The sequence below is a fragment of the Ceratotherium simum genome, chromosome 8 (assembly GCF_057802395.1).
Source record: "Ceratotherium simum simum isolate JZ-2026a chromosome 8, ASM5780239v1, whole genome shotgun sequence".
NCBI lineage: Eukaryota > Metazoa > Chordata > Mammalia > Perissodactyla > Rhinocerotidae > Ceratotherium > Ceratotherium simum.
In genome coordinates, this window is record NC_141907.1 from 32,882,568 (window position 1) to 32,900,843 (window position 18,276).

At 36.4% G+C, this 18,276-nt stretch overlaps 1 protein-coding gene across 1 annotated transcript in view; it reads left to right on the forward strand.

Moving 5' to 3' along the window:
* The window catches only part of UBE2K (ubiquitin conjugating enzyme E2 K), a 68,360-nt gene that overhangs the window by 43,048 nt on the left and 7,036 nt on the right, over window positions 1-18,276 (forward strand). The window contains exons 3-4 of the mRNA XM_004418993.3: window positions 1,293-1,351; window positions 9,983-10,065. Of these exons, the coding sequence (XP_004419050.1) occupies window positions 1,293-1,351; window positions 9,983-10,065 (142 nt within the window). The remainder of the gene's footprint in view (window positions 1-1,292; window positions 1,352-9,982; window positions 10,066-18,276) is intronic.

The following is an 18,276-nucleotide window of genomic DNA, read 5'->3' on the forward strand; positions in this document are numbered from 1 at the left end:
TGGTACAAGTGAATTGCTCTTTTGTTTTTCTCCCAGATCCAAGTTCATCTATTCCTAACTGTGGAGGGAGGTGGTTTGAGAGAATCCAGAATATACTGAGAGTTGAATGTATGGAATTTTGAAGTTAATAATCTTCCTAGCACACAGTTTTTATTTTATTTTGCTTTTGTTATGGAAAATTTCAAATATATACAGAAGAAGACAAATGGTATAATGAATCCTCCATGTACTCATCAGCCAGCTTTAATAACTATCAACTCATAGCCAGTCTTTGATGTAACTCATCCCTTACTTATTTTGAAGCAAATCCCAGGCATATATAGATATTTCATACATAAATATTTCATTAGCACAATTGGAATAGTGAGTATTCTATGTTAATGGGACATAAAATCTTAGAATTTGAAGGTTTCTTAGAGTCAGGAATCAAATCCAGCCTCTCATCCAGTGCAAAACTTTCCCTTTCACAGTTTCCTGAGAGGTAATTATCTTCCTTTTGAATACCCCAGTTATGGGAAGCTAGATAAACTTTTTTAAAAAATGTATTTAGCTGCTAGTTGCTCAAGATAACTTCAAAGCAAAACAGAATGTTGCCTTCTGTTTATATAGTACTGGTTAGAACAAACCCTTTGTAAAGTTTTGCATTTTGTATACCCTTTTAGAGGAAGAGAATAATTTTTTATCTTTATGCCTATCACTTGTCTTATTGTTGAATTTTATTTTTAAAATTTTAACAAGAAATGTTGGCATTTACTTTAGGGCATGAGTTAAAAGTTTGGGACATTTTTGGTATTTGAGAGAACCAGCTAGAAGTAGATTTTTTCAGTTTATGGCATAATCTGTATATCCTTTTGCTCTGTACCATCTATGCCTTTATAGCTCCCTATCTTCTTTCTTTTTTTTTTCTTTCCATTTTTTCTGTTATTTAGCAAATCTTTGTCAGTGTGGGTTAGAGGAAACAACAGGAGACGGAACCTATACTATTCAGTTGTCCCAAAGAAATCTTTGGCGTTGGATTGTATTTGGATTTAATGTATTCATCTATCTCTAGCCCTGTTATTCACTGATAAACTAATACAGTCGTATAACATGAGTATTCTGTATGCTTTAAATAAGCTTTAAATTAAAAACTAGTGCTTTTGGTTATTTCCTTTTTGGGTTTCGACTTTAAGATGAATTTGTTGTAATTGAGTATAAAATAGTACATATTTTGAAAAGTTCTGTCACTGTATTTTGCTTCACATATTTGAGGTAAACAGCATTCTTAACTTTCTGTTTTCTGCATTTTTTAGGAGGAAGATATCAACTAGAGATAAAAATACCAGAAACGTATCCATTTAATCCCCCTAAGGTATTGTAAGCCTATTTTTGTGCATGAACTTCTAAAATATATTTCTTGGCCCATTTAATTAATATATATCTTACTGCTTATTGAAATTACAGCTTTTTGAGTTGTTGACTGTAAATTTAGTGTGGATAAGATTTCAGGTAATGGCAGATGGTTTGCTTCTGGAATTAGAATGAAAAGCAAGCTTACTTAGAAGCAGCTAGTAATGACTAGACAGGAATAGGATGTGCTTCTGACAATGGCTTAAATTCTAGGTCTGAAAAAACTTGCAGTGTTCCCAAATTTAGAGAACCCTTATACAAGTTCTTACTTGCTTCAAAGAAATATATTTTTTAGGGAAGAATGTATTCTGAATTCATTGAACAATTATTTGAGTACTGTGTGCCAATATAGCAATAAATAAGACTTATACTGTTCTTGATTTCATGGAGCTTACATTCTAGCAGGAAAAAAAATAATGAATAATTGCAACTGTGATGAATGTTAAAAGAGGGAATGGCATGCCCTAGGATCATGTATAACAAGGGGAACTAACCTAAACTTATTTTTGACTGAACAGCTTCCTATCATCACCACTTTAGTTTAGGCATTCCACTTTATTACTTCCCTATTTTGCATAATATTTAATCACCATTCCATCTTGACCACTCCTGTTCATTCTTTGCATTGCTGTTCTGTAAATCTTCCTAAAATACAATTTTAATCCTGTTTCTTTTCTTTCCTTGTTAATAAAGTCTAAACTCCTTAGCTGGGCATTTAAAATCTCTACAATCTGATGCCAGTCTACTTTCCCATCCTAATCTACCACCTTCACCTACAACATGGGTCTTATTTTCCACCCTAGATTATTTGCTATTTGTAGATGGTGCTTATTCTTTCACATTTTTCTGTCATTTTCACTTGAATCATTGTCTGTATCTTTTAAAATTCTAGTTTTCTTTTGAGGTCTGGGTAAAGTATCGTTTTCTCCATTAAGTTGTGCCCATCAAGTTGTTTCTCCCTCTTCTCTTTCAGTAGCATTTTATGTAATTTATATAGTACCAACACAAATACAGTTAATATATTCGATTATTTGGGGGTGTGTTTCTTTCACTAGCTTCTGTGCTCCTGAGGTGAAAGACTATGTCTTTGTATTTTCTATGGCTGCTAACAGTATAGCTTCCCTTCAGCATATGATAGTAGTCACTCAGAAAATGTTCTGGGATTCCTTCATTCAAGCTGTTGGTAGTTCTCATTTAAGAATAGACATTGTAATGGAAGTTCCAGGGTGAATTTGGGTCACGTACCAGTTCGGGATGCCTGTTATTCTGTTGCTTATATGTATCTATTTTCTGATAAGCCTGGTTGATTTTTTTTTTAATTATGGTAAAATATACTTAACATAAAATTTACCATTTTAACCATTTCTAAGTGTGCAGTTCAGTGGCATTAAGTAAATTCACACTGTTATGCAACCATCACCACCATCCTTCTCCAGAGCTTTTTCTATCTTCCCTGTTAAACAATAACTCCCCATTACCCCATGCCCTCAATTCCTGGTAACCACTGTTCCACTTTCTCTCTGTGAATTTGACTACTCTAGGTACCTCATTTAAGTGGAATCATAACAATATTTGTCTCTTTGTATCTGGCTTATTTTACTTAGCATAATGTCTTTAAGGTTTGTCCATATTATAGCGTATGTCAGAATTTCATTCCTTTTTAAGGCTAAATTGTATTCCGTTGTACATATATACCATATTTTGTTTATCCATTCTCCCAGCAATGGACATTTTGGTTGTTTCTGCCTTTTAAGTCTGGTTGATTTGTGTGTGTGTGTTATAAAAGTAGTTTGTGTTTTTTGTAGAAATTTGAGAAAGTTATATAGTGAAATATAAAAAAGGAAAACATTTTTTCAATATGACCACTTAGAAATGACCACTGCTGGGCCGGCCCCGTGGCTTAGCGGTTAAGTGTGTGCGCTCCGATGCAGGCGGCCTGGGTTTGGATCCCGGGCGCGCACAGACGCACTGCTTCTCCGGCCATGCTGAGGCCGCGTCCCACATACAGCAACTAGAAGAATGTGCAACTGTGACTTACAACTATCGCCTGGGGCTTTAGGGGAAAAATAAAAAAATAATAAAAAAATAAAAAAAAAAAGAAATGACCACTGTTAAGCTTTCATCTTATATTTGTGACTTAATTCTAATCCTCATCTTGGTTACCGTCCCCTGGATTCAGTCTAGGTTGTTAGTGTTATCATTAGAATGAATAATCACTCGAGGGTATTTTAATTGTAGAATACTATGAATGTAAGAAAAGAAGATTTTTAAATGTTTAGAGATAAGGATGGCCTCATAGGCTAAAATTTTTTTTAATGGAAGTAAGGAAGAAAGAAAAGAGACTTTTCTTGAGTCTCTTGAGAGACCTCAAGAGAGACTTTTCTCAACCACTACATTTTTACTGTTAAATTATGGTAGTAGCAGCTGTCACTTGCTCTGTGCTAAGAATTTTATATGCCTTTCCTGAAACAGTCTTTATAACATCCTAGTAATTGAGGGAACTGAGGCTTAGAAGTTAAATAGAACCCAGATCCCATAAGGCTGACTGTGTTCTAACTTCCTTGATCCTGATGAGGAAGGAGTGAGGATGTCTGAAACAGTGAATATGACTACCAAGAACAAGAACAATCAACCACAGTTCAAATCTTACTTCTGCCATTTAACTGGCTTTGTGATTTTAGGCAAGCTATCTAACTACTGTGTGCCTCAGTTTCCTCATCTATAGAATCTTCTCATAGGATTATAAAGATTAAAGGAGTTAATCCATGTAAAGAACTATATTTCAATACTTCTGTGAAACAATTTTTCACATTTTTAATATCTCTGAAGTTGGGATACATCTTTCAGTGGATGGCATGTCATAATTTAATTGGCAGAGTTTTTTTCTTTCTCAAGGGTACATAAAATAATGGTGTATTGAATAATTGATGGTACCTGAGATTTAATGAAATACGACACTTAGAACAGTGCCTGCACAGAGTAAGCACTCCGTAAATAATAGGTAGCATTAACCAATGACTACCTCCTTAACAGGACCTTCTTTTTTTTTTTATGTGAGGAAGATCAACCCTGAGCTAACATCCGTGCTAATCCTCCTCTTTTTGCTGAGGAAGACCGGCTCTGAGCTAACATCTATTGCCAATTCTCCTCCCTTCTCCCCCCGCCCCAAAGCCCCAGTAGATAGTTGTATGGCATAGTTGCCCATCCTTGTAGTTGCTGTATGTGGGACGCGGCCTCAGCATAGCCGGAGAAGCGGTGCATCGATGCGTGCCCAGTATCCGAACCCAGGCTGCCAGTAGCGGAGCGTGCGCACTTAACCGCTAAGCCACGGGGCCGGCCCAACAAGACCTTGAAGTAGTCCGTTGGCTTCCCTCTGTAACATCATTTTAAAATACAGTAGCATTGATACTTAAATTTCCTCTATAAATTGAAATTCTCATACACTGCTGGTGGGAATGTAAAATATCGGAGCTGCTTTGGAAAATAGTTTGGTCAAAATGGTAAACATAGTGTTTCCTTATGACCTAGCAGTTATACTTCTAGGTATGTACCCAATAGAAATAACATATGACCACATAACAACTTGTACACAAATATTCATACCAGCACTATTCATAATAGCCAAAAGTAGAAGCAACCTAAATGTCCATCCTCTGAATGGATAAATAAAATGTGATATATCCATACCATGAAATATTATTTGGTTATAAAAATGAATGAAGTGTTACAAGATAGATGTTACAAGATCTGTTACAAGATAGATGAACTTTGAAAACATCATGCTAAATGAAAGAAGCCAAACACAAAAGGCCACACGTTGTCTGATTTCATTTATACGAAACATTGGAAGAAGCAAATCCATAGAGACAAAAAAATAGATTAGTGGTTGCTTAGGACTGGGGGAGTGTGGAGGAATGGGAAATGACTGCTGATGGTTATGTGCTTTTTTTGTGAAGTGATGGAATGGTCAGACATTAGATTGTGGTGATGGTTGCACAACTCTGTGAATATACTAAAAACTATCAAGTTGTGCACTTTCAATGGATAAATTATGGTCTCAATAAAAGTGGTCAGTGATTTCTGTCTGTTGTCTTTATATAGCTCTAAAGTGATTGCATAGTGCTGGCTCTGTTTTAGGCACTTGAAATCACTGTTTTATTGCCACCACCACCACCCTTTATTTTTAGTACAATGAGAAAAATAGACTCAAAACATAAGAACCGAGGTCTGTCTGATCTTTTTGCTACTAGCTTGTGTTGCTCTTTAGGCCACTATTATCCTAATTCCAGCCATTCCATATTGAGGTAGCTTCAAGATTTAGAAAGATGTTCCTTCAGTCAACCCAAATTTGTCTCCCTCTGGCCTCAACCAGTTAGTTGTAGCTGGAATTTCGTGTTCTTTTAAATATGGCACTCATCCCATTTATGGCATTAAGCTTTTGCAGTAAATGTTAATGAACGTATGGTAAATGTATTCTAGATATGTACTGTATTGATTTGAATTTTTACTGATTGGTTAATATAATGGAAAGAATGGGGAATATTTGTGCAAATTTCTTGCTGAATTATGTTCACATGTTTAATGTGTAAGTTTAATTTTAAGCCTTATGAGGTAAAAGTATTGAAGTGAGCTGGTTATATTCTCTTCTCACTACTGTGCAGCTAAAATTGCACAAGATTGAAAACTTAACGTTGATTTATCTTAACATGGCCACAGTGTACTTTCTGTTTGTTATTCTGCAATAAATTATTGACCTAAAGAGCAGAAGGTTAACTTCTAGAAAGAGAAGATATCTCTTTGAATCAGCTGAATAGAGTGCAGAAGAAATTTGATTCAATGCATACAACCAGTGTTATTTCTAGAGTAAATTGTAATATATATTCTATTAATAGAAAAACCCATTAAATTAGGAAAACTCTATCTCAGTGATTTGTCCAATTATGTATTGGAGATTAGGTTGTGAATTTTCCTCTTTTTCCTTGGTTTTATAAACGTACTTTTTTATGTGAAATTGAGTACATTCATGCACCACATAATGACATTTCAGTCAATGATGGACCACATATATGATGGTGGTCCCATAAGATTAGTACCATATAGCCTAAGTATGTAATAGGCTATACCATCTAGGTTTGTGTAAGTACACTCTGTGATGTTCACACAATGACAAAATCACCTAACGACACATTTCTCAGAACATATCCCCATCATTAAGTGATGCATGACTGTATAAATACCAATGCTAATAACCTTTAATGAGTCTGCCTCTCTGTGCATGCATATTTAAAATAAAATAGCATTTTCTTTTATACAGTAAGTTAGTTAAAGCTAGTTTACTATTGTAACATTCTTGAGTTCCAAGCTTGAAACTGGAAATTCCCAATGGAAATATGAACTCACATTTACTATGAAATAGTTGCTGAAATGTTTGTTGAACTAAAGAGTGAGTGAATATAGGATGCATCCTGTAGAAGGAGATAAAATTACTGATGATGGTGTCCCAATATAGATAACTAAAAATAGTCCCCTTCCTTCATTTCAGTCTGGTAACACTTAAGATTTTTGTTTCTGGGGCCGACCCCGTGGCATAGCGGTTAAGTGCGCGTGCTCTGCTGCTGGTGGCCCGGGTTTGGATCCCGGGCGTGCACAGACACACCGCTTGTCAGGCCATGCTGTGGCAGCGTGCCATATAACGTGGAGGAAGATGGGCACAGATGTTAGCCCAGGGCCAGTCTTCCTCAGCAAAAAGAGGAGGATTGGCATGGATGTTACCTCAGGGCTGATCTTCCTCACAAAAAAAAAAAAAAAAGATTTTTGTTTCTCTTCTTTGAGTGCTCCTCAAAGCTGATGAGCATTCTGAAGTTACCCAGATGGTGCTAATATTAGTTTCATTTGTGAAAATAAGACTTGAATTGTTATTAGTAAGTGTTTTAGTACTTAAACCATCCCATATCTGTTTTGTAATCAGGTCAAATATGACTCAAATAGGTCATAATAAGTGTCGTATATTTACTTACACTTATACTTCATCTCTTCCAAGTTCTTTTGCTTCTACATTTTTATTGCTATAGGACAGGGATGGTAACACTATGGGAGAAAGTGACACAATGGACATGAATTGGATATAGAATAATAGGACAGAATTCTGGGATACATGTGGGTACCAGTGGTGATATTAAGGCTTGAGGAAGACAAAGAAAGAAGTGAAAAACCTAAGAAAGGAGGTAGTTGAAGATAAAGAATAATAAAGAAGAGAGGAATAGGAGATAAAGAATGGTAGACCACACAAAGAACTACTTATAAGAGTTACTTACATCTATACTGATGGTTAATGGAGTGTTCTCTTGAAAACTAATTTCTTTATTAGATCATCTGCAAATTCAAAGATATTTATTCCTAACTGTAGATTTAGTACAAAGTAAGAAATAGTTCAGTAATTTCCTTTGTCCTGCATGTATGCATATTTGTTTTCATGTAGAGTCCGTGGAGAATCATGTATTGAAGACTCTTTAAAAAGCAAGATACAGTTGACACTGCCTTAGATCACCTGCACAAACCATAAACCTTCTGACATCTTCAGTAGTAATTTAAAGTTGTTTTTCAATCTGGTTGAAAATATTGAACCAACTTTTGTTTTAAAGTCACAAAATGCTGTAATGTCCTTGAGTTATTGAAATTATGGCATATGGTTATTTTGTATCTTTATGCTTTGAACTCAGTGGTGAAAATTAAGATGTGAATATTGTGGTTATAACTGTTATGAAGAAATGTTTGTTGTACATAAGCCCTATAGGCGTATCTTATTTGACCTGCACTATATTTGAGAGGGATACCGTTTAGCCCTATAATAACAGGTTTGTCATAATGTTAATTGCATCTTCATTCAATGTAAGGCTCTTTAGATACTTAGGGTGCTCTGGTGAGCAGGATAGATACCGTGTCTTTCAGGGAAAGTCAGACAAATAAAGAAGACATTAGAGAAGTGTGATCAATATTATGACATAGGAAAGCCAAGGTGCTGTGGGAACTGATCAGAAAGAAGTGATATGGAAGCCGTAACTTGAAAGATAAGGAGGAGTTAGCCAGGAGAAGAGGGCATCAAGATGTGTTATTGAAAGAAGAAACACGTATGAAGGCCCCAAGGCAAAAAAAATTTTTTTGAATATTACTTGTTGAGCAAGTGCAGGGAATATAGGGTAGAAAAGAGATTTAATCTGAGAAGTAGGATAGGGCCGGTTTAAGAGTGTGGGTTTACATAAAGGGAATGAGAAGTCTTTAAAGGGCCTTAAGTAGAGTACTGCCATGAATCATATTTGTTTTAAGGGGTTCTCTTTGGTTTCTGTGTGGAGAATGGATTGGAGGGAGCAAAACTGAAGGCAATAAAGTCAGTATACTGTTCAGTGAGCCAGGTACAGAATGATAGTCTCCTTTAACAGGATGGTGGTTCTGTGAATGGAGAGAAGTGTAGATATCATTGAAAGCAGTAAGATTATTTTAAGAATTAAAAAAGGATCAAGGAAAGTGCACATTATTAGTGTTGTGAAGTCATTGGTGACTTAAAGTGCTTTTTCAGATGGCATAGAAGATAGTGACTAGGTAAGGAAGTAGAGACAGGTAGTATAGACAATCATGTCACAAGAAGAGAAGTGGAAGCTATCTGCTTAGCTTCTTTCCATAAATAACTTAGATTTGGAGCATATACTGATAAATTAATTTTTGTAAAGTACTTAGAACATTACTTGGCTCAGAGTAATAATCTATTGTTAAAGAATTTTGACTCAGAATACTATCATATGTGTCAGATAATAATAATAGTGATGATAATAATAATAGTAATGATCTTCTAAAAGCGCATAAGTAAGAGTTGATGAGTTAGATTTTATTTCATGGTAATCTGATAGAGTTACCATTTTCACTTTGTTGGTTTCTTATTCTTCCATGCTAAGACAAATAGTGAGGTGATTAGAGACTCAGAATCTGAAATCAGATTCTCTGAGTTTGCATTTTGTTCTGTTGTTAGCTAGTTATTTGGTTTTGGATAAATCTCTTAAACTCTAAGCCTCAGTGTCTGCTCAGTGCCTGGCATATAATAATAAGTCTTCATGTATTTGCTGAATTATTTTAAAAAAAGAATTTGAGAAAAAAAAATGTTACGGAAAAATTAGGATCAATCTTATAGCCACTTGTTCCTTCAAACCTATTCTACACCTTACTTAACACTAAAAAAGTTGCCATTCTCTATCAGTATTTTGGTTTATATACTACTGTATCTACCTAAATGAATTTAAGTCCATGTTTGTATTTATCATAGCATCTAACAGTATGCTAGGTAAATTGTAAACACCTGATAATTGTTGGGTTTCTTTAAAGGCGGAGGATTTATTAAAAGGTTTAAAAAGAATGTATGTCAGTGACAGCATTCAGCTTGCTGAATGCTTTGTCTTCTACACTCCTCTCTTCACCTAGGCAAAATGTGATGTAAATACGGCCATTTTTTTTTACATCTGAGGACTTCATTTTTCTTGTAGTTCTACTTAAATTGTATGTGTTTTATTTCTTTTACTTAAAAACTCAAGTGTGTTTTATATTCTAGGTCCGGTTTATCACTAAAATATGGCATCCTAATATTAGTTCCGTCACAGGGGCTATTTGTTTGGATATCCTGAAAGATCAATGGTAAGAGATTTTGAATTCACCCTCTTCCCTCTCTCATATGAATTCTAAGACTGTATTTAGAGTATTAAATGTGTAATTGCCTCAAAACATAAGCATATATTATACTTTCTCTTATTTTGGACATTAATTTTAAAACTTTATGAAAATGTGTTATAATTCAGATCACAATCTATATTTAAATAGTGATTTATTAAGTATTGTCAGATGCTAGCTTTACATCCTGAAAAGTGTTGGATTTCATGTTATTTTCATAAATTTCATCCTTTGCTATCTCAGGAAGATATCTGTGAAAGAATAAAAAAAATTTAAGTATTGAAGTAATCAGCTCTGACTTGGGTGGAATTTAGGCTGCAAAAATGTTAAAAGTTGTGTTAACTGAGCACAGTTAAGGTTCTCAGATTCCACGAATGAGTACCTTTCTGGTAATATCTTCGTTTGGACAGCACTTTATAATGCTTTCACATGTTTTGTTTGATTTGATCTTAACAGCATATTGTTTTAAGAGTTCTTGCTCTGGAGCCATTAGGTTCAAATCCTGGCTCTGCCGTTTACTAAGCTCTGTGGGCTTGAGCAAATTACCTAGTCTTTGTGCCTTAGTTTTCTCATCTGAAAAAATGAAGTTAATACCTGCTTCATAGGGCTGTTGAGAGGATTAAATGAATTGGTTTATTTAAGTCTTTTATACTAGAGCCTGGCATATTCTCACAATATGGATGGAAAAACTAAGACAAGAGGTCTAAAAAGACATTGGAATGAAAGAAAATAGTAATCAGTTAGGTGTTTGATTTGTTAAGAAAGGGAGAGAATTGAACCTGAACAAAGTGAAACAAGAATGACGACATTTAGTGTATGGGTGGTTTGGTTTGTTTAGTAACTGGATAAACAGGTGAGAGTTGCTGGTTTTGTTTTGTTTCTTTTTCCATTCTAACAGCACATCTGAGTCAAGACTCTCCCTCAGTAGATCATTCTTAGAATATAGTTTCTAATTCATATTCTATGGAATATAGATTAAACTATATTCCATATTGTTAAAAACATTGAACAGTGTGAAATAGACCTAACTTTATCTTCTGTCATTCATTTGATTTGTGACTTTTCACAATTTATTGAATTTTAAAGTCATCTCCAGGGCCCCTTACAAGTGTATCATTTGGTGATACTAATGAATATTTGCAGTATTAGAGACATTGTGCTTTTTTCAGTTGGTTTCCAGGACATCAGTTCTTCTATTCTTCACCTCCTGTGCCCACTCCCAGACTCCTTAACCATGTAGTTCCTCCCTCATCTCCTGCAGCTTTGCACATGAGAATGCTTTAGGGCTAAGTCTTGACCTCCACTCCTTTCCGTCTATGTTCACCTCCTTGGTGAGCTCATCTGATTTCATGACTTCACTGTTTATATACTAGCAACTCACAGATTTATCCTTCCTGAACTCTAGACTAATGTCCTGCTACCTCCTTAACGTCTATATGTACTTGAATACGTAGTGAACATCTCAACCTTAAATGTGTTGAAAACTGAACTAATATTCCCCTAATCCAAAACATGCTTCACCCCGTCTAAGTTATTGGCAACTACATTCTTGCGGTTGCTCAAGCCAAAACCTCATCATGATCCTTGGTTTTTCTTTCTCTGATAGCCTGTACCCCTGTCTGCAAATCCTCTTGGTGAAACCTCCAAAATCTTAGCAGCAGCTTCACTACTACTGCCTTGGTCTAAGTCTCATTACCTCTTGCCTGGATGATTACAGTAGTCTGCCCCCCTCCTTCTGACTTTGCTCTACTCAGGCTGTTCTCAGCAGCCAAAATGATACTCTGTCTCTCTCCACCGCCCCCCGCCCCCTCCACTTTAAAAACAAATAAAGGTCCAGGCTAAAGTCTTCCACTGACTTCCCTTTTTGCTGTTAAGCCAGCAGTACTACTTCTGATTATCTCTATATAGATAGTTGAAAGATCATGGTGTATATATGTATAGGGAGAGAACTTGAATTTTTGTACCAAAATACTTTATATTAACTATTCTCATTTCCTAAGGTAGGTGAAATAGCTGAATTTAGTCTTGTTTCATATCTATGTAATCGAAAAGTTAAAAGATATCAAAAACACATCAGATAAAATAGGTAGGATTGGATATCCATGGATTTGTTCCCGCCCATCCCCAGCTTTGTTGCGGTATAATTGACATTCAGTGGATAACCATGTTTGAGAGTGAGTGTTTAGGCTTCAGAACTGGAATTTGATAAATAAAGATAATGATCTTAGGAAAAATAAATTGAATAAACATTGAATAATTTGGGACAAGTATGCTAGAAAACAATTTGTTAATCTTGGTCTTTTATTAATACATGTGGATGGTGATCTACCTTTAATATTTAACATCTTACGTTAGTATGGTTTATTTCTTAACTCTGTAACTTAGCAGATGTGGAAACTATTTTTGACATTTTGCCACAGATACCTATTATGACTAAAAGTGTTTATTTACCTGGGGAAGAAAATGACAACACATAAAAATTGCACTCACGGGCCGTCCCGTGGCTTAGCGGTTGTGTGCGCGCGCTCCGCTACTGGCGGCCCGGGTTCGCATCCTGGGCGCGCACCGATGCACTGCTTCTCTGGCCACGCAGAGGCTGCATCCCACATACAGCAACTAGAAGAATGTGCAACTATGACATACAACTGTCTACTGGGGTTTTGGGGGAAAAAAAGGAGGAGGATTGGCAATAGACGTTAGCACAGAGCCGGTCTTCTTCAGCAAAAAGAGGAGGATTAGCATGGATGTTAGCTCAGGGCTGATCTTCCTCACACACACACACAAAAAAAATCGCACTCAATGATACTGCCCTTCCAAAAGACGTGAACAGGCACTAAGAGAATATCTAGATGGTCTGTAAGCTATGCTTAGCATCATTAGTCATCAGGGAAATGCAAATTAAAATCACAATTAGATACCACTACACACTTGTGAATGGTTCTCGTGCGTTGCTGGTAGGAATGTGGTTCAACCACTGAACCAGCAGTATCTACCAAAGCTAAACACACCCTCAATGTGGCCCAGCAGTTGCACTCCTAGGTATAGCCAAGGGAAAGCCAAGAGAAATGAGTGCATATGTCCACCAAAAGACTTGTACAGGAATATTCATAGCACGTTTATTTAAACTGGAAATAACCCAAATGTCTGTCAACTAGAAAATGGATATGTAATGGTATAATTGTATAGTGGAACATACACTTAATGCATAGCAGTAAAAAAAAAAAAAAAAACAGCATATTGACACAAACAACATGGAGGATTCTCCCAGATATGTTGAGTGACAAAAGGCAGACACAAAAGAGTACATACTGTACGATTCCGTTTTTATGAAATTTAAGATAAGCCAAAACTAATTTATGGTGATAGAAATTAGGACAGTGGTGGAGATAGGTGAGGGTTGTGAATGGGAGGGCCAAGAGTGAGGCTTTTTGAGTGCTGGAAATAACCATATTTTGATCTAGGTGCTGGTTATGTAGGTGTATACGTATATAAAAATTCATCCAGCTGTACAGCATTTTACTCAGCTTATTATACCTTAATAAAAAATTATAACGAGGGCCGGCCCCGCGGCTTAGCGGTTAAGTGCGTGCGCTCCAATGCAGGTGGCCCGGGTTCGGATCCCGGGCGCACACAGACGCACTGCTTCTCCGGCCATGCTGAGGCTGCGTCCCACATACAGCAACTAGAAGGATGTGCAACTGTGACATACAACTATCTACTGGGGCTTTGGGGGAAAAATAAATAAATTAATTAAATTAAAAAAAAAATTATAACGAAAACGTTGCCATGCTCTTTAAGTAGCATTCATTGTTTTTGAATAGATTATTTATTGAAGGTCTTCTGGAAGATCCTTAACAGAAAAGTTAGTCAACAATACAAACAATTTATGGGCTTATTCTACATATTAAATACAGGCCCTACTGAGTCCATGTGAATGAATATTTAATTAACCATATTTAACTGTGCTTATTGATTTGAGATCTGAGCAAAATTAATGTACTGAGGATAGATTCATAAGGTACTCTGGCTTATTCATATCGTCCACTGAGTAATTAAAATTAGCTAACACATTTTGAAATTTCATACTCCTATTTGCCTGTTAGGATTTGTTTTTAGTTGATTTAAACTAATTTTACACACTGACTCCTAAAAATCTCAATGCAATATTAATGTAATCAGTACTATGGGAAAAGAACAATAAATGGAATAAAAGATTTTATTTTCAATTGTATACTTTTTCACATTACTAAATTTAGATTTAAAAGTTAAGAGTTAATGTAGAATAGTCCAAAAATATACACATTTCTTTAACCCATCAAAGATGTTATAGTTTCTATAGTATTTAGGGGCAGAAGAGTAGGTTTTGTTTTGGTATTAATTTTATTACAAGTAATTATTAAAACAATGTCATTGTTTATCATTAATTTTGTGTTTAGCGTTTTAAAACTTTGCTTTTAGGTTTCTTTTTAGCTAACTAATTCTTAGTGTTTATAAACACCTCCCCAACATTTTGTTACGAAAACTTTCAAGCATACAGAAAACTTACAGCTTCTTCTTGAGATTGTTACGAATTGAATCAAAAGTTAAAGCTCCAGATTTTTCCATCAGTCTTGAGGGCAAACTGTTCCTTTTAATATGTTCAACTTTAGGTCTTTAGTTTCTGATTTTTGAAGTCGTAACTCCAGAGGTCTGTAAATAGTTTGAGAGTGTCTTCCCAAAAAAGACCCTGCAAATGAAAGAAGTAGAAATTTTTTATGTAATTGTAAAATATATATGACAAAATTTGCCATCTTAAATGTTGTGTTTCTTGGGCCAGCCCCGTGGCTTAGCGGTTAAGTGCGTGTGCTGCGCTGCTGGCGGCCGGGGTTCGGATCCCGGGCGTGCACTGACGCACCGCTTCTCCGGCTATGCTGAGGCCGAGTCCCACATACAGCAACTGGAAGGATGTGCAGCTGTGACATACAACTATCTACTGGGGCTTTGGGGGAAAAAATAAATAAATAAAATTAAAAAAAAAAAATGTGTTTCTTTAGTTGACATATAATATTGTAATCTTATCTGTTTTAAATTGTACAGTTGAGTAATAATATAGTCACTTGTGGTGCAACCAGTCTCCAGAACTCTTTTTTTTTTTTTTTGTAAGACATTTTTTTAAAGCAGTTTTAGATTCACAGCAAAATTGAGAGGAAAATACAGAGATTTCCCATATACTCCCTCCCCCTACACATACATAGCCTACTCCATTATCAACATCCTCCACCAGAGTGGTATATTGTTACAGTTAATGAACCTGCATTGGCATATCTCAATCACCCAAAGTCCATAGTTTACATATAGTTCACTCTTGGTGTTATAGTTTTGGTTTTTTTGGTGAGGAAGACCAGCCTTGAGCTGACATCCGTCACCGATCCTCCTCTTTTTGCTGAGGAAGAGTGTGCCTGGGCTAACATCTGTGCCCATCTTCCTCTACTTTATATGTGGGACACCTGTCACAGCATGGCTTGACAAGCAGTGCGTAGGTTCGCGCCAGGGATCTGAACCTGCGAACTCTGGGCTGCTGAAGCAGAACGCACGAACTTAACCGGCCGGCCCCCGGTGTTACACACTCTATGGGTTTGAACAAATGTGTAATGACAAGTATACATCATTATGGTGTACAGAGTATTTTCACTGCCCTAAAAATCCTCTGCCTCTTCATCCCTCCACCCTACCCACCAGAACTCTTTTCATCTTGCAAAACTGAAACTCTGTACCCATTAAACAATAACTTCCCATGCCCTCCTCTCTCTAGGCCATGATAACCACCATTCTGCTTTCTGTCTCTATGATTTTGACTACTCCAGGTACCGCATGAATCATAGTATTTATCCTTTTTTTCCAGGCTTCACTTAACATAATGTCTTCAGGATTCATCTATGTTGTAGCATGTGTCAGGTTTTTCTTCCTTTTTAAGGCTGAATAATATTCCATTGTATTTAAATACCACATTTTGTTCATTCATTGGTTGATGGAAACTTGGGTTGCTTCCACCTTATGGCTATGTGAATAATGTTTGTTAAGAATATGGGTGTACAAATATCTGTTTGAGTCCCTACTTTCAATTATTTTGGGTATATATCCAGAAGTAGAATGGCTAGATCATATGGTAATTTTATGTTTAATTTTTTTGAGGAATTGCCATACTGTTTTCTGTAGAGGTTGCTCCATTTGGCGTTCCCACCAGCAGTGCACAAGGATTCCAATTACTCCACATCCCCACCAACAACTGTTATTCTCTATTTTTTTTATAGTAGTCATCCTAATGGGTGTGGTGGTATTTCATTGTTTGATTTACATTTCCCTAATGGTTAGTGATGTTAAGCACCTTTTCATGTGCTTATCAGCTATTTGTATATCTTCTTTGGAGAAATGTTTGTTCAAGTCCTTTCTCATTTTTTAATCAGGTTTGTTTTTTGTTGTTGAGTTGTAGGTGTTCTTTATATATTCTAGATAGTAACCCCTTACCAGATACATGATTTGCAAATATTTTCTCCCATTCTGTGGGTTGCCTTTCACTCTGTTGATTGTATTCTTTGCACAGGAGGTTTTTATTTTTTATTTTTTTTCTCTCTACACAGAAGTTTTAAATTTTGATGTATTTGTAGACCGATTTCTCTATTTTTTTCTTTTGCCTGTCCTTTTTTTTTAAAGATTTTATTTATTTATTTTCCCCCCAAAGCCCCAGTGAATAGTTGTATGTCATAGCTGCACATCCTTCTAGTTGCTGTATGTGGGACACGGCCTTAGGATGGCCGGAGAAGCAGTGTGTTGGTGCACGCCCGGGATCCGAACCCGGGCCGCCAGCAGCAGAGCGCGAGCACTTAACCGCTAAGCCACGGGGCCGGCCCTTGCCTGTGCTTTTGATGTCATATCTGAGAAATCTTGCCAACTCCAGTGTCATAAATCTTTCACCCTGTTTTCTTCTAAGAGTTTTGCAGTTTTAGCTCTTAGATTTAGGTCTTTGATCTATTTGAGTTTTTTTTTTTTTTTTTTTTTTTTTTGGTGAGGAGATGAGCCCTGTGCTAACATCTGCCAATCCTCTTCTTTTTTTGCTGAGGAAGACTGGCCCTGGGCTAACATCCATGCCCATCTTCCTCCACTTTATATGGGACGCTGCCACAGCATGGCTTGCCAAGCAGTGCGTAGATGCGCTTCCAGGATCCGCACCAGCGAACCCCCGGCCGCTGCAGCGGAGCGTGCACACTTAACTGCTTGCACCACCGGGCCATCCCCTTAAGTTAATTTTTTATACGGTATAAGGCAGGGGTCCAACTTCTTAGTTTTGAGAGCTCATCAAGTTTTAAAGAAAAATGTTTATTGCCTCGTTGAGATATAAATATATAAAGCTACCTAGGTGATGTCATTAAGATTTTGCTAAGATTTGTAGGATTTAAATGGCTTTTACTTTACATGCTTTCATGTTTTTATTGGAAGTTAAAATAATTTGAATTTAATAATTTTAGTATGAAATACTTTGAGTGAAGATTTTTCTTCAATATTCAGATAAATTTCCTTGAAAGAAATAATTGTATTAATTAAAAATTATGTAACTTAAGATTTTGTTTATAGTGATGTTATGGATTTTTAAATTAGGATGCTTAAACAAGTCCATTGGGATATTAGAGTAGCCAGCTTAACTTTGTATATTCTGTTTCTGTGATATTTTGTATTTTTGTCCTATTTTGGGTGGTTTAAGTCAGCTTCATGCTGATACATCTAGGCAGCTTTTGATGTGCGTGTGCCTTTAAACATTCTCTTTAAAATTACCCAAACATTGGGGCTGGCCCGGTGGCGCAAGTGGTTAAGTGCTCGCACTCCGCTGCAGCAGCCTGGGGTCTGCAGGTTCGGATCCCGGGCGTGCACCGACGCACCGCTTGTCAAGCCATGCTGTGGCAGTGTCCCATATAAAGTAGAGGAAGATGGCCATGGATGTTAGCTCAGGGCCAGTCTTCCTCAAGGAAAAAAGGGGAAGATTGGCATCAGGTGTTAGCTCAGGGCTAGTCCTCCTCACAAAAAAAAATAAATAAATAAAATAAAATAAAATTACCCAAACATAAAATGAAATTAGAGTAGCGTACTTTTTTTGTGTGTGAGGAAGACAGGCCTGAGCTAACATCCATTTCCAGTCTTCCTCTTTTT